This window comes from Aedes aegypti, chromosome 3 (genome assembly GCF_002204515.2).
Source record: "Aedes aegypti strain LVP_AGWG chromosome 3, AaegL5.0 Primary Assembly, whole genome shotgun sequence".
Taxonomy (NCBI): Eukaryota; Metazoa; Arthropoda; class Insecta; order Diptera; family Culicidae; genus Aedes; species Aedes aegypti.
In genome coordinates this window covers 219,519,362-219,537,507 of record NC_035109.1, presented here as the reverse complement: position 1 = coordinate 219,537,507, position 18,146 = coordinate 219,519,362, and the positions used below count along the sequence as shown (strand labels likewise).

General features: G+C 36.2%; 1 protein-coding gene across 1 annotated transcript in view; it reads right to left on the bottom strand.

Moving 5' to 3' along the window:
* LOC5579848 (O-acyltransferase like protein) overlaps positions 1 to 18,146 on the bottom strand; it is a 33,982-nt gene that overhangs the window by 6,580 nt on the left and 9,256 nt on the right. Inside the window, exons 3-6 of the mRNA XM_001651473.2 lie at positions 11,375 to 11,630; positions 11,206 to 11,304; positions 487 to 674; positions 91 to 420 (exon numbers count right to left, since the gene is read on the bottom strand). Of these exons, the coding sequence (XP_001651523.2) occupies positions 91 to 420; positions 487 to 674; positions 11,206 to 11,304; positions 11,375 to 11,630 (873 nt within the window). The remainder of the gene's footprint in view (positions 1 to 90; positions 421 to 486; positions 675 to 11,205; positions 11,305 to 11,374; positions 11,631 to 18,146) is intronic.

The window sequence follows — 18,146 nt, the reverse complement described above, 5'->3', positions numbered from 1 at the left end:
TTTATTTATGTACACCGACCCATTACTTATATGGAGATTTCAATATACTTTCAAATTAAGGATGATCAGCCAAATTTAAAACGTACTCACCGGTTCGCTGAGGTGCACGACGTTGTTAATCATTAACAAATTGGACCACCAATGTTCGCTGCAATAGTCGACAAATTTAAAAGCAACAGGGGTCTTCTTTGTCCACTTGAAAACCGTCGCCTGGTAGAAGATGATGAATGCATAAGCCGGCAAAAGGCGCGCCAAACGATTGAGCAGTTTCTTCCATTGGTACCGAAGCGTGAATCCTTTCGATCTGTCGATGTGATTTAGGAAACCGACCGATAGCACCATTCCACCCAATACGAAGAAAAACGTGATCATGTGCGTGTTCAAGGAATTGATGACGGGAAAGATTGCGCTGTTCGTTTGCTAAAAATTTTTGAAATTATAAATGAGAAACATAATAAGTTCAAAATTGAACTGCAATCAACTTACTGCTTCGAAATCTTCAACATTTTTGAGAGGCATTCGAATCATTGGCAATGATGAGTGGACAACAAGTATGATGATCGTGAATATTACGCGAAATCCATCCAAATACGCAAGATTGCCGTCAGTTTTTTCGCAGTCCAAAAGTTTGCGAATGTTGCGGGATATTGAGAATGACTGAATGGCGGCATCATCTAGAATACAAATACATAAAAAACAATAACTTCAGACATACAAAAACTGACAAAAACTGTTATTCATCAACATTAACCTCACTTTTCCGTAATGTCTAGATAGCTGAGTAGTGTCGATTGCGATTATTTTGATCAGCTAAGAATAACTCTACGGATTGTCTTTTCTAGTGATAAAAGCAAACTTCACCTGTGGCCCCTAACTCATGGTTTAATACTTCCTAATTCTAGTAGTGGCTACGGCTTCAAAATGGTACATCCCAAGTGACGGTAGTATTAGAACCTTATTTTCGAAAGTTTAACTCTATCATGTGGACCCACTTTATGCTACTCTTAAGTAAACGTGAAATGGCAAACTCGCTTGCCATCCCTCGTGAATGCGTGCTAGTTAACAATGCAGCCGTTGTTATTCTCATATCTATGTTTACTACCAGAGATGTATGTTCTGTCAATCTGTGTTGCTGTTAGTGACCTCACTAGGAAATATGTATATTATTCGGTTTATTTAACACATTATTTAAAACAAATTCTCGTACACTGTGTAACGAAAGGCCTTCGTGTAGGGATTAATGCTTATGCCCATCACAACATCTGCGGCACCTCAGATATAAGATATGCTCCTGTTTGGTGTAATACAGATGTTGAATCACTGGATATATGCAATCGCCCATTTTTTATAATATGCGATAGAGGAGAAGTGTTAATTATATTCTGCTCGAAAAGAATCAATCACAGGTTGACGAATCGACAAGTGACCGATAAACAATCCTTATCTGACCACTACTTCTTTGAACGCTTGAATGTAACTTTGTAGACTCTCGGTCAACAAACTGACCACTCTGCATTGAATTCTCTATGGTGGAATTACGACCTGACTAGACTAAAAAAAACAATAAAGAAGGAGTTGGACCAACATTCTTTCATCTGGATAATAGTCATTCAAGCCAGCTCGCCGGACTTACAAGATGGTTCTTAGATCTGCTTAACAGGATCTGCATCGTATGAAAAAGCAAAGAGTTTAAGATCACTTAATCTGACCTCTTTCTAAAATAGCTGGAATGCATCATCGATCATCACTTGAGGGTTTGTGGGCGCCCCCAAGGGGGACCCTTATGTCCATTTGTATGGAATGTCTCAGCAGCTACGTTATTGAGGTAGCTCAATAATGCGGTTCCCCTACTTATGGGTGTGGGTATGGGTTTCAAGCTAGTTGGTATGTGTACGAGCAATACCTGGGGATTTCTTTTTATTTCCGTACGGGTTTGGGCCGAAAGGTCTCAGATTTTCATGAAACTTTTTGCACAGGCAGGGCTCATCATCAAATATGAATAAAAAAAAGAGAAAAATTCAGGGTCGCATATTTTCCCGGAAAACTCAGTTGGATTTTTTTTTTGTTTTTCCCTGACACTACTTACTTTGAAAAATCATAACTCAAGAACGAAGCATCATAGAAACATAGAAACAAATCCCCGCCGATAACACCCCTCAGTACAGCGACGCCGCTGGTGGGGTTACAAATATTTCACAACAGGCCATGCACTCACCTGTTAACGTCAAGGAATGTTCAGTGGAATCTGAAGAAACCCCTAAACAGTGTTGATAGACTCTCACTCAAATCTCAATCATGCTTGAATTATTCATGCATAGTCTCTCAATCACTTAAGCCGTCAAAAATGATCCTCAAAAAAAAAACTCGTGAAATCGGAATGTTTCTGTTTACTTTAGAAAGGGTTACTATAATTCTACCAGACTAACAAGAAATCATTTCTTTGTGTGAGTAAACTGTGGAAATATGAGCCAATGGGTCAAACAGATAAGCCAAGTCATCCATGTTTTTTAAATGCTGAGTTGCGTAATTGACAACTTACGCATGAATAGTTTCAATTGTGAATTATGAGAATATTATGAGAATTTGAGTTTCTCACAACACTGCTCCTAAACAACTAAAAAAAACTGCAGTGAAATGCGAACAATTCTGAAAGGGATTTTTGGAAAGAATTCCATAATTCAAATTTGAAACCATCAATTTTTATGTGAAATCCTGTATAATTATGGAGTTGCTGTGAGATTCGGTGGCAGAATTGATAGATTTTTTTGTTTATACCTCATGCATGTTCTACGAATACCAAAGTGATAATAAGATTAGGTATTCCAATACCTAAATAATTAATGATGGATTTTCATATGGGAGTGAAATTTTTTAATACCCAGACAACCAGAAGTCGCATAACAGTTTACGAACGAAGTCGTTTATTCATACAAATTGCATCACATTCGCACTAAATGGTGGATGAAATCGTTTCATCGATAAGTTTACTCGCATAAAACGCTGTTTTATGAGTTCATTTGTACTTTTCGTTTCGTTCCGTATACTCGTACAAAGTAAATCGGATAAATCCGTATCAACTGTCAAATAAATTTTGTTTTCACAAATTAAGTCGCATAAGAGTACAGATTAATTCGCAATAAAAATCTACACACTCGCATTGCATGCTATCTTTCATCATATAAAATAAGCACGTATATCGCCTCCGCTTTTGTACGTATAAGGCCTTATCACGACATCTTATACGTGAAACATTGAACATATAAACATCGCATAACGCAAAAGGTGATTTCATTATACGTGCATTCTGGTTGTCTGGGTAGGTATTCAATTGCTCCAGCAGACCTCAATAGCTATCGAATACTAAAATGAAGTATTTTTAATTGCTTCAAACATTTTTTTATACCATCATAATACAAAACTGAGGTATTAACTGCTGAACAATACCTAATTATACCAAAATATGGTATGCATTGAGTTGATTGTTCCTTCTCGGGTAGGAAGACCTTTCTTAATGATCTTGCAAAAAGAATAAATTCAAGAGATCCTTAATTTTATTTACTGTTCATTAATTTCTGGGAAGATTTCTTGATTATTCTTAATATTTTCTAGTAGAAAATCATCTAGGAATTATATAAAAATGAATAATTTGTGAAATTGCTCCTAAAATATTATTCAATATTTATACAATTGTAACATTCTATGAAATATGAATCCGCTCCGTTCATAAAAACCTTTAGATATTTTGTGTCATCCTAAAAACGACAACATATTTCTTTCCTTGAATAAATCCCGCTGAGAAACAAAATTGAATAAATTAAGGTGACAACATTTGTTTGAGATGATTGCGTCTTTTTTTTTTTTTCTTCTGACCTTTTACAGAATTTAGGAAGCAAATCCAACTAGAAATGAAAAATTATCAGTAAAGCTCTCGCTCTCCAGATCAGATTAGAGATATTAATGCAAAAAAAAATCTGAATAATAAATTAGCCAGGCGATTTAGGCCTTACCAAAGGGTGCCAATCCACCGAAGCTCGGGGACGTGTAAACCCCGAAGATTAAGCTCACGCATGAGTTAAGATGGAAATTTATATGCAATTGACGCCTACCTCATCGATCCTGCAAAGACGCTGCAAGCCATTGGAGCATCGCCTGGTACAATCAAGATTAGATATAATTGCTAGTGTGTTTGAATCAATTATTGGCCCACTGATATATTACATGTAGACACGATATCATAGAACACCACATATAACACCACAACAGCAAAAGTGTTACATGCAGCACACTGCAAACATTCCCTAAAAATATCACAAATTATATTAAAACTTCTCCCAAACTTCGCTGACACTATGAGTCAATCGCAATTATTAGACATTTTTCTGTCGAAAACACCTAAACTGTTAAAAATAGCATTTGACAAAAAGTTAGTCAAAACGCCTGATTTATAAAAAATGCATTTCAAATATGCGTAATTCCACTGCACATGTAATGACCTATGTACGTGTGCACTGGAATCACGCATATTTGAAATGCATTTTTTATAAATTTGAAAATCATCCATATTCGACTCTTTTCATTCAAAACTTGCTTGCTTCAAAACTTCTATCTCAACAAAGGTGTTCTAAATCGTACATTAAATTTCTGACAATTTATTTCTTCTATATAAAACAGTCAAACACACTGATGGAAATATATCGTAAGCGTTAATTACGTATCACCGTTGTAACGATTAAAGGTGCAGTCATACATATTTTATAGATTAGAAATAGTAGCATGAAACGAGCTCACCAGTTGATCCGTCATCCTTGAGCAGCAACAATCCACTTTCAGCTTCACTCGTTTGCTCGGCAATATAAAAGCACTCAGAGAAAATAGGCGCGCGACCCGAGAGGGAAAACAACTGACGACTGCTCGGGCTTTCTTGACGCACTGCCCAGGAGCAAGCGTCAACGTTCGAAAGATCAAAAAGAACTAATCGAACGCGGCACTTTTTCACTTTACTCGACCGATGCGCGACATGTTTGATCCTGCCCTCATCGCCGGCCCTCGCAGGAGCAAGCGTTAAGGTCGAAGGATCAAACACAACTCTATATTTTTAAGACCCTATATGGGTATGAAAGTTGCGCAGATATCACTGGTTATGCTTGAAGATGTTAAGGCCTGTGACACAAGTTCCATTTATGTACAATTTTATTTATGTACACCGACCCATTACTTATATGGAGATTTCAATATACTTTCAAATTAAGGATGATCAGCCAAATTTAAAACGTACTCACCGGTTCGCTGAGGTGCACGACGTTGTTAATCATTAACAAATTGGACCACCAATGTTCGCTGCAATAGTCGACAAATTTAAAAGCAACAGGGGTCTTCTTTGTCCACTTGAAAACCGTCGCCTGGTAGAAGATGATGAATGCATAAGCCGGCAAAAGGCGCGCCAAACGATTGAGCAGTTTCTTCCATTGGTACCGAAGCGTGAATCCTTTCGATCTGTCGATGTGATTTAGGAAACCGACCGATAGCACCATTCCACCCAATACGAAGAAAAACGTGATCATGTGCGTGTTCAAGGAATTGATGACGGGAAAGATTGCGCTGTTCGTTTGCTAAAAATTTTTGAAATTATAAATGAGAAACATAATAAGTTCAAAATTGAACTGCAATCAACTTACTGCTTCGAAATCTTCAACATTTTTGAGAGGCATTCGAATCATTGGCAATGATGAGTGGACAACAAGTATGATGATCGTGAATATTACGCGAAATCCATCCAAATACGCAAGATTGCCGTCAGTTTTTTCGCAGTCCAAAAGTTTGCGAATGTTGCGGGGATATTGAGAATGACTGAATGGCGGCATCATCTAGAATACAAATACATAAAAAACAATAACTTCAGACATACAAAAACTGACAAAAACTGTTATTCATCAACATTAACCTCACTTTTCCGTAATGTCTAGATAGCTGAGTAGTGTCGATTGCGATTATTTTGATCAGCTAAGAATAACTCTACGGATTGTCTTTTCTAGTGATAAAAGCAAACTTCACCTGTGGCCCCTAACTCATGGTTTAATACTTCCTAATTCTAGTAGTGGCTACGGCTTCAAAATGGTACATCCCAAGTGACGGTAGTATTAGAACCTTATTTTTCGAAAGTTTAACTCTATCATGTGGACCCACTTTATGCTACTCTTAAGTAAACGTGAAATGGCAAACTCGCTTGCCATCCCTCGTGAATGCGTGCTAGTTAACAATGCAGCCGTTGTTATTCTCATATCTATGTTTACTACCAGAGATGTATGTTCTGTCAATCTGTGTTGCTGTTAGTGACCTCACTAGGAAATATGTATATTATTCGGTTTATTTAACACATTATTTAAAACAAATTCTCGTACACTGTGTAACGAAAGGCCTTCGTGTAGGGATTAATGCTTATGCCCATCACAACATCTGCGGCACCTCAGATATAAGATATGCTCCTGTTTGGTGTAATACAGATGTTGAATCACTGGATATATGCAATCGCCCATTTTTTATAATATGCGATAGAGGAGAAGTGTTAATTATATTCTGCTCGAAAAGAATCAATCACAGGTTGACGAATCGACAAGTGACCGATAAACAATCCTTATCTGACCACTACTTCTTTGAACGCTTGAATGTAACTTTGTAGACTCTCGGTCAACAAACTGACCACTCTGCATTGAATTCTCTATGGTGGAATTACGACCTGACTAGACTAAAAAAAACAATAAAGAAGGAGTTGGACCAACATTCTTTCATCTGGATAATAGTCATTCAAGCCAGCTCGCCGGACTTACAAGATGGTTCTTAGATCTGCTTAACAGGATCTGCATCGTATGAAAAAGCAAAGAGTTTAAGATCACTTAATCTGACCTCTTTCTAAAATAGCTGGAATGCATCATCGATCATCACTTGAGGGTTTGTGGGCGCCCCCAAGGGGGACCCTTATGTCCATTTGTATGGAATGTCTCAGCAGCTACGTTATTGAGGTAGCTCAATAATGCGGTTCCCCTACTTATGGGTGTGGGTATGGGTTTCAAGCTAGTTGGTATGTGTACGAGCAATACCTGGGGATTTCTTTTTATTTCCGTACGGGTTTGGGCCGAAAGGTCTCAGATTTTCATGAAACTTTTTGCACAGGCAGGGCTCATCATCAAATATGAATAAAAAAAAGAGAAAAATTCAGGGTCGCATATTTTCCCGGAAAACTCAGTTGGATTTTTTTTTTGTTTTTCCCTGACACTACTTACTTTGAAAAATCATAACTCAAGAACGAAGCACATCATAGCTTAGCTTAGCTTAGCTTAGCTTAGACTGACTACACATATCAATGGTTGCTATTCCGTGATTGACCGAAGTCAATGAAAATGCACAAAGAATCAACTAGAAGTTTGACTGGGATTGGCCATAATCTTCTTCAGTGTGCATAATTCAGTGCCTCTATTTATACAGGGTCAATAACGGCGCCGGCCACGTCCTTGCAGTCAGGTGGGATTGAGGGAAGGAATGTTAGTGTGTAACCTTTGCTATTTGGAGACCGTGTTTGCCTCTGCATCTCCACAAAGGTTACTGGGAGGGATATTTGTTAATGGGGAGGATCGTTGGGTCACAGGATTCACTTTGATAAGCGATTAGACCATGATAAATAATTATTTGTGAGATATAAACATGATTATGCCGACACTTGAGGTGACGAACCATTCAAAGTTTGTTGAACAAATACCTGAATGTAACATTCCTAACACTCCTATTCTTATGCCGACACTTACAGTGACGAACCATCCAAAGTTTGTTGAATAAAGTGAACCTTTCGGAAGTCTACACTTGTAGTGTCGAACCATTCAAAGTTTTTTTTAATTACAAAAATAAAGGTAAAAAGAAAGGGGTGTTTTGAAAAAAAAAAGTTAAATATTAATAATTCATGAATCAGAGTTTATGTCGACACTCACAGTGACGAACCATTCATAGTTTGTTGAAAAATCATATATACATATAAGGACTAATCGAACGCGGCACTTTTTCACTTTACTCGTCCGACGCGCGACATATTTGATCCTGTCCTCATCGCTCGCCCCCGCAGGAGCAAGCGTCAAGGTCGAAGGATCAAACACTTCTAACGAACCAATCACTTTTTCACTCCTAGCAACCGACGCGCGACATGTTTGATCCTGCCCTCATTGCTCACCCCCGCAGGAGCAAGCGTCAAGGTCCGAAAGATCAACACTTACCTAACGGACCCGCGCACTTTTCACTCCTATGCAACCAACGCGCGATCATGTTTGATCCTGCCCTCATCGGCTCGCCCCGCAAGGAGCAAGCGTCAATGGTCGAAGGATGCAAACACTACTCCGGAAAATCGCCGAATCTGAAATTGGAGAAAAATGACCAAGCGAAGAAAAAAACCGTGGTTGCCTGGTCAAGGCCCTACTTACCGAGTATCCTCAAGAACGAAGCATCATAGAAACATAGAAACAAATCCCCGCCGATAACACCCCTCAGTACAGCGACGCCGCTGGTGGGGTTACAAATATTTCACAACAGGCCATGCACTCACCTGTTAACGTCAAGGAATGTTCAGTGGAATCTGAAGAAACCCCTAAACAGTGTTGATAGACTCTCACTCAAATCTCAATCATGCTTGAATTATTCATGCATAGTCTCTCAATCACTTAAGCCGTCAAAAATGATCCTCAAAAAAAAAACTCGTGAAATCGGAATGTTTCTGTTTACTTTAGAAAGGGTTACTATAATTCTACCAGACTAACAAGAAATCATTTCTTTGTGTGAGTAAACTGTGGAAATATGAGCCAATGGGTCAAACAGATAAGCCAAGTCATCCATGTTTTTTAAATGCTGAGTTGCGTAATTGACAACTTACGCATGAATAGTTTCAATTGTGAATTATGAGAATATTATGAGAATTTGAGTTTCTCACAACACTGCTCCTAAACAACTAAAAAAAACTGCAGTGAAATGCGAACAATTCTGAAAGGGATTTTTGGAAAGAATTCCATAATTCAAATTTGAAACCATCAATTTTTATGTGAAATCCTGTATAATTATGGAGTTGCTGTGAGATTCGGTGGCAGAATTGATAGATTTTTTTGTTTATACCTCATGCATGTTCTACGAATACCAAAGTGATAATAAGATTAGGTATTCCAATACCTAAATAATTAATGATGGATTTTCATATGGGAGTGAAATTTTTTAATACCCAGACAACCAGAAGTCGCATAACAGTTTACGAACGAAGTCGTTTATTCATACAAATTGCATCACATTCGCACTAAATGGTGGATGAAATCGTTTCATCGATAAGTTTACTCGCATAAAACGCTGTTTTATGAGTTCATTTGTACTTTTCGTTTCGTTCCGTATACTCGTACAAAGTAAATCGGATAAATCCGTATCAACTGTCAAATAAATTTTGTTTTCACAAATTAAGTCGCATAAGAGTACAGATTAATTCGCAATAAAAATCTACACACTCGCATTGCATGCTATCTTTCATCATATAAAATAAGCACGTATATCGCCTCCGCTTTTGTACGTATAAGGCCTTATCACGACATCTTATACGTGAAACATTGAACATATAAACATCGCATAACGCAAAAGGTGATTTCATTATACGTGCATTCTGGTTGTCTGGGTAGGTATTCAATTGCTCCAGCAGACCTCAATAGCTATCGAATACTAAAATGAAGTATTTTTAATTGCTTCAAACATTTTTTTATACCATCATAATACAAAACTGAGGTATTAACTGCTGAACAATACCTAATTATACCAAAATATGGTATGCATTGAGTTGATTGTTCCTTCTCGGGTAGGAAGACCTTTCTTAATGATCTTGCAAAAAGAATAAATTCAAGAGATCCTTAATTTTATTTACTGTTCATTAATTTCTGGGAAGATTTCTTGATTATTCTTAATATTTTCTAGTAGAAAATCATCTAGGAATTATATAAAAATGAATAATTTGTGAAATTGCTCCTAAAATATTATTCAATATTTATACAATTGTAACATTCTATGAAATATGAATCCGCTCCGTTCATAAAAACCTTTAGATATTTTGTGTCATCCTAAAAACGACAACATATTTCTTTCCTTGAATAAATCCCGCTGAGAAACAAAATTGAATAAATTAAGGTGACAACATTTGTTTGAGATGATTGCGTCTTTTTTTTTTTTTCTTCTGACCTTTTACAGAATTTAGGAAGCAAATCCAACTAGAAATGAAAAATTATCAGTAAAGCTCTCGCTCTCCAGATCAGATTAGAGATATTAATGCAAAAAAAAATCTGAATAATAAATTAGCCAGGCGATTTAGGCCTTACCAAAGGGTGCCAATCCACCGAAGCTCGGGGACGTGTAAACCCCGAAGATTAAGCTCACGCATGAGTTAAGATGGAAATTTATATGCAATTGACGCCTACCTCATCGATCCTGCAAAGACGCTGCAAGCCATTGGAGCATCGCCTGGTACAATCAAGATTAGATATAATTGCTAGTGTGTTTGAATCAATTATTGGCCCACTGATATATTACATGTAGACACGATATCATAGAACACCACATATAACACCACAACAGCAAAAGTGTTACATGCAGCACACTGCAAACATTCCCTAAAAATATCACAAATTATATTAAAACTTCTCCCAAACTTCGCTGACACTATGAGTCAATCGCAATTATTAGACATTTTTCTGTCGAAAACACCTAAACTGTTAAAAATAGCATTTGACAAAAAGTTAGTCAAAACGCCTGATTTATAAAAAATGCATTTCAAATATGCGTAATTCCACTGCACATGTAATGACCTATGTACGTGTGCACTGGAATCACGCATATTTGAAATGCATTTTTTATAAATTTGAAAATCATCCATATTCGACTCTTTTCATTCAAAACTTGCTTGCTTCAAAACTTCTATCTCAACAAAGGTGTTCTAAATCGTACATTAAATTTCTGACAATTTATTTCTTCTATATAAAACAGTCAAACACACTGATGGAAATATATCGTAAGCGTTAAGAAATAACTTAATCGTTCATCAAATAATGTAAATTATTGAACACTTCAGCAGTACTAATTATGAATTATTCGAAATTAAGAGAAAAACATGAACTGTTAGCTTTTGGGGATAGTTCATATCAACATACTTACATTGATTTTTGAGATCTCCCCTTAAATCCCGTGCAGTAGCAATTGCAATTAGTAGTATAATCAACACAACCATCCCAATGAATACTATCTCAGCTGCACCTGAAAAAAAATGATTGTTAAAATTGTAAGGTGGTTCACTTTGACCCATAAATATTTTACAATAGCTTACCTAAAGATATCCGAAAATCATCTTCTGTGATACAGTTCATAACGGTTGTAGTTGCATGCAAGTTGTAAGAAGTTTCGAGTTCCAGGTTTAGGCATTGGCCAAAATATGCATTTTGTTCATGTTCCGTAATCAGATTTGATTCGACCAAACCAACTGATATCTGATGTGAGACAGCAAGCTGATTCAAACATCTTTGTAAACATAATCCCCTCTCCAGTTGATCGTGCGGAAAATTACGTCTATTGGCCGATATAACCTATTCGATATAAATATATTGTATAATATATCATTATATATCATTGAGAAATTTGATATAAGCCTAACAGTCTAGTTAAAATAGAAAATGTGAAAATATATTCATAAATTTAAAAAATGTGACTTTCTAAAATGATACAACCACTTTAAAAACAGATTTTTTTTATAATGAAGCAAATTATTTATTTTATTCCTCTCGAGTTTCCTCCTGAACAAAATCTCTGATATGATTGTTATAGGGTAATTTTTCTCTTAGTTGTGGTTGTTCCTATAGTTGCGGTAGTGCCGTTTTCACTGATTTTATCACATTAGCCACGGAACCGACACTGCCAATCAACGTATTGGCTTGTTGATACACGGAATAGTTGAAAAGAGCGTTCAATTTGCTTTGAAACTAATGAAATATCATCAAAATTGCTAAAACTTTTCTTACTTGTACCAATAGTTGCGGTAAAGTGTTCCTATAGTGGAGGATCCCATAAGAAAACGACGAATACCACAACTAGGTATAGGAACACAAATTAAAAATATACCGCAACTAAAGGAACAGTGTATTGTGCATTCAGATTAACTTTAGACCGAAGTTCATAAGAGAAATGAAATATCACCATCAAAAGTTCGCCGAAGTTCGGCGTCGGCATTCTACCGAAGTGCTACGCCGACAAAGGCATTTCTTATGCATCAGCGAAGCACTTAATTAGAATGCCGACGCCGAACTTCACCGATGTTTTGACTGCCGAACTTCTAATTGTCACTCGAATTGTCAATATCAATAGTGCACACGGAGACGGAATTCAACTCAATTTTGGGTTGTTTCAACGCAATTCCGTAGTTGAGCCCAATAACTCAATTTTGGCTTAATTTCCAAGGTCCTCACTAGGTAGTTTGGCTATAATTCCATTAGAAAAATATACTCAATTTTGGGTTGATTTAACGAAAAATTGAGTTCTTTCGACCCAAACGTAAGAAAAGTTGTCTTTACCCAAATTTGGCTTATTGGGCCAAAGTACCCCCATTGGGTAGATGCAGCTCTCTTTATTTTTGACAACATTCGTGTGGGAGAAAGAGAAAACCGAGAGATTTTGGGTTGAAACTATAATCGATATACTTAATTTTGGGTAAAGTAAACTCAAAAATTAGGTAAAAATATTTCTCCGTGCAGGTATTATTTTTCACTGACATGTCATGGGTTACTGCGATGAAATCATTTTTCTCATCAAGTCAATGGTCGTTACTTCCCGTTACAATATTAACATTAACATTATTTGCACTTCTTGAATTTAGGAGGGGTGAAGCTTCAGATTAATTCTTGGGCGGCAACTCAGCACAAGCAATATTGGAATAGTTTGGAGTCGTGTCGTCAAACAAAATTGTACATTACCCACAATTGGGAATGGTAATAGTAGTAGGCTTGAATTTCGCGAAAATCACGTGGCTCTCTCACTACACTGCCCATAACTGCAAAACAGTCACACTCGACATTTTTGACAAATTGGGGTTAATACCATGGAGAGTCATCAAATGATAAATACTTTCGATCAACTTACTGAAATCTGTGAGATTGTTCTAGAAAATTCGAAAAAAATACCAAGTTGTTTTGTCACATTGGTAATTATAACCGCATAACAGTCACATTGAGATTATAAATGAGCTTCGTGATGTAATAGCAATGAAAATTCTATCATAATTATTTTCTGTCAATTCACCCAGTATGCGATATGAGTTGTACAAAATATCAGCGTCAAATAAGCACTTTTGTGTTCCTGTTAATTTTTGGAAATTTTGGTTTCCTCCCATACTGCCATAAAATGCAAACTTTGTATTCCATTTACTCAATGCCTACTTTTGTCGAATGTTACAAATATGCAGTTATGGGCAGTACAGTAGTTTAAAATCGTGAATCTCATCAAGTAGCCTATATTGGGTACATGAATTTCTCTAAATCAGTAGTGTCATTGAAGGCTCTAAATGCGGGAAATGCAGCGGGAAATAGAACATTTTTCTACAGTAATTTTGGGTTGCCCTTAGCAACGGGTGTTTTGTAATTTTCAAGGTTTTTTGCCTACAGCAGCGATGGGCGTGAGTTTCACTGGCTTCGCTGACTGTGATTGGCTTTGTTTGACTACTGTAGAGTGAATATCAGATTTTTTCCCAACCCTGCTGAGGAGCATTTAGGTATATTCATTCATATAGGTTCGCGATGGAAGTTGATTGTAGACTCCAATCAATCGATATGATTCTGTGATAAATCATTAATTGTTTTCGTTGCTTAGTTCAGGATTTCAGTGAATGTAACATGGAGTAATAAAACGATAATCACATAAATGTTCTCTTCATTATGAAATGGGTCAAAATTGTAAAAATGGCGAACAAGGATTCAAGCCGATCATGTTTCTTAAAAAAGATTCAACAATAAATAACTATTTTCTTTTCTTCTTTTCATTTTTTTCTTCTTCTTTATGATATTATATCACACCCAATTGGCGGGTAAATGCTCACATTTACATTGCGAAAGTTTTGCAACCTCAAAAGAATATTTACAGTTTCCTTTTCTTCAAATTTCGTAAAATGATTGTGGTGATGTTTTTCTGAAGTTATTATTACCACTGGTATGCGCTTATCACCATTCTAGAAACGCGCCATCTTCACATTTTAGCATTGCGTTGTAGTGTGTTTTTGTTAAGGAAAACTGATATTAAATAGCTTCATCACAAATACAAATTCCAGAGCAAGCATCTCCAAATTAGAACTTATTGGTTAGAAACCCTTTTGTTGATAAACAAAGCGTATGGCAGTTAGTATAGAATTCTTCATTAATCTTTTGGTCTCCATGGGGAAAAGTAGTGCGTTTATTTATTTTTTTTATCGTTCTCAAACTGTCAGCCTTTTCAGCAATTTTCCCTCTTCTTCTAAGTTAATTTATTGTATGAAGATTCAAAATGTTCAATAGAACGTTATGTTTTGCTAATCCTCTTCCCCTACTCCTTGAGCAGACCTTATTATTGGTTTGTTATAAACTGGACTACAAGTTTGAGGAATAAAAGATAATATCCTAAACTTGATAGGGTCGATTGTCTTATCAAACATAAAATGAACTCAATCATTTTCCTTGCCGTAACCCAAATATTCATGGTACCGTAAAATGAGGTAAAGTTGATCACTTTTGTGCCATTCTGTTCTACAATTCCATGCATTATTATCCAATTATTTTTGAAACCTGTACTGGTTGAATCTTTATCGAATTATACAAACATAATTTTGACACAATGTTATCATAATAAGAAATTGTTTTTAAAATCAAAATGTTTAGTTTTTGATCCCGGGGTGAAGTTGATCAATTACTGCGATAGCTTTCCTAAACTTAAACTATATGCTATTCAAAAGATTAGGGGTCACTGAATCTGAATCAAGTCTCAGGAGTCTTAAAACTTATTGATAAATCGGTCAATTTTAGAGTTGAATGTGGTGAATTACAGAAAACACCACATTATACGCCTAAATATATGAAATTTTCCTTTGAATGAACAACTCACTCACAAAAAGATCATGTTATTTTCTCTGAAAATGAAATTTTATCCTCAATGCAAATTCAAAAGTGAGTTCACAGAACATATCTGGAATGTTTGAAACAGTTTATTTCAATGGTGCTTGTATATAGCCTTGGCAATAGTCGATGTTTGGAGAAAAACAGTTCATCGAACATTTCATAAAAAAAATCTGCTTTACAAGGTATAACTATCTTGAATGTCAAAACAAATTTTAAAACATCAAGAGCAGATATCAGGTAATTTGACATCACAGAAATTGTGATAAATGAAATCGGATCATAGCTCTCTTGACAGTTTATACATGAGGGTACGGGTATGATCAACTTTTCCCTACTGATCAACTATACCCCGAATTACTTGAGCAAAAGCTAGAGTGCTGACAAGTACCCAGTATGAGCTTCACTCATTGCAACGTCTGTTTTTAAATTTGGCCTAAAGGTTACCGCTTCTAGGGGAATTTACGTATTCTCGGCAGATTTAGCTGATGCCGCGCTTCTTTTGTATTTTTTTCGGACAGTAGACTCCATAAGTACTGCAGACAAATCTGTTCGGCAGCTTGAAATCAGAAACGTTTTGAGGCGTATTTATTTCAATTAATGAAATTTCTCTGCCAAAATTGCGGAAATGACAATTTTCTGCCAAAATTACTTGACAGATAATCAGAGGCGTCCCGTGAGGAATTTGATTACCTGTGCACTAACTCGCACAAACCGTTTATTTTGAATTATGAATACGAATTTTTCAAATGATTTTTTAAAATGTATTTCAGCTTAAAATGTAATTTCTTATTATTAACACCTTAAAATGTAATTTCCAATACTGTATGCAATCTTGAAGTGTCTGGAAGCTATTATATTTGTTGCTTATTGGACGTATGTTTTGTTTGTTTTCTTCGTTTCAATCACTAGTTGTAAGTTTTAAGAATTTTGGATGATTCCAATATACAATGTTTAGGAAAAGGAAAATTCTCAAAATTTCGCTGATACCAAGGCAATGAAAGAAAAATTTTGCGTATTAATCACGGTCCCATTGTTTGATAATATTTGACATAAAAATGAATATTTACAGTAAAAATGACCTTTATATGCATAAATTTCAATCATTTTTCGTATTTTGCGAACTGAGATAATAAGTTTAATATCATATTATCAAATTTAAAGCAAGAAGAAAGACTTTTAACTTGAAACTAAACGATTAGCACATTTTTTATATGAAAATCGGCTTACAAATAAATAAACCATCCTTATGAGCAAAAATCTGAACTTTTCTGAGATTATCATATAAACCTTCAGAATTCAACTATTTACGCGTTATTTTCCAAGTTTCGCGATGAAGGATAAATTCCGTGGATTTCGTGGCATTCGCGAAATTCCGAATCTCCATTATTCCTAACGTTGTTATTCTATATAATAATTCTTTTTATTTACAGCTTGTCAATTGTATCACGATATCTTAGCTTTTTGACGATGTCCAGCGCTGGTACATCTCTTTGTATACTTTTGTGGATACATCAAAGCTTTCAAGTGAAATGATGACTGACTGTTGAACGCTGAAACCCACTTTGCGCCCACCGCAATTTATCAGTTGTCGGTCTGTTGAGCAAGAAAAACTATATTCACACATAGTTTATAAATCAATTCAAAGCCACATGAATTTTGTGTATTTAGTAAGATAACACATAATCAATTTGGCCAATATGTTTATAACATCTAGTATTGGTTCCAATCAATATTGCGCCTACTATCGCGCAACACCTGGAAGCTCCATGCAACATACATACACACAAAGCATTTATGGCGTTGACGCTTTCTCTTCCAACAGCAGACGTCGTGACGCCAGTTGCGCGCGCTTTCTCAATTCTTGCAAACCAATGCGAGCGTCATGGGCAATTTCTCTCTCGGGTGCACAAATTGGAGTGAACCAGATTTTACCTATACAACGCCACTGTTGCTCTAGAAATGTCAATACAAATGCACATTCCTGCTGTGTCCATAAACGCTAGTTTCGTGCACAAGAAAGAGTGCACGGCTGAAATGAACATTCTCTGCAATACGATGGAGACGCATGGCAGTTTGTCTTGTTTGCTTCGCTGTTTTCGCTTGCTGGTTGAGCAAGACCATGGGGGGGAGAATCAAACGGTTTGTTCACTGAGGGCGATGGACCAGTTGAAGGTGAAGAAATCAAACAACATTTTCAAGCAACTACACATTATGAATGCTGGAAGTATTGAGAATTATAATATATATATATTTAATTTGTTAGTTCAAAATCTTTGACTGTGCAGTGCACCAAGTGCACCTTAGGACGAGACGCCACTGCAGATAATCTTTAGTTCATTCTAAACGTATATTTCTATCGAACATTTTATGATGCCATATTATAAAGGAGAAGCAGAGGTCTGTGCAACTCTCTTAAGAACGTATACAACTAATTACAATTTTAGTTGTCGCTAGGACGTGGCTAGAGCAACTCTCGACTGTTGAAGAATGCGTCAATCGTGTTCAACATCTCATGCTAAGTTTGAAAACTCTATTTGATTAGCAGGTAAGGAAGAGTTAAACCTTATTGAATAGAATAGGACTTGATAAATAACATGTACCGTAGGCGCTGAACACTAACATAATATCGACTTGCTTCAATTTTAGTCTTTATTTTAAATTTTAAGCATTTGAAAAAATAAAAAGCTCCAATTTTTTTGTTTTGATAACAACGGAATAATTTGTTGATGAAATCGGAACGTGACAAAATCAGAACGTGACAAAAACGGAACATACCTGTATCATATAGCAAATATTCAGCGTGCTGACTCATTTGTGTGTGATAGTTGTGACTCCGATTATGAAACTTCGTATCACCTGATATGTAACTGTCCAGTAGCCTGGGACACGGTTACATGAAAAATTTAGATTCTCGCTCCAGTCCACTTTTTGAATTGCTTTTAGGTCCCATAACAACTGTGCAAAATTTCA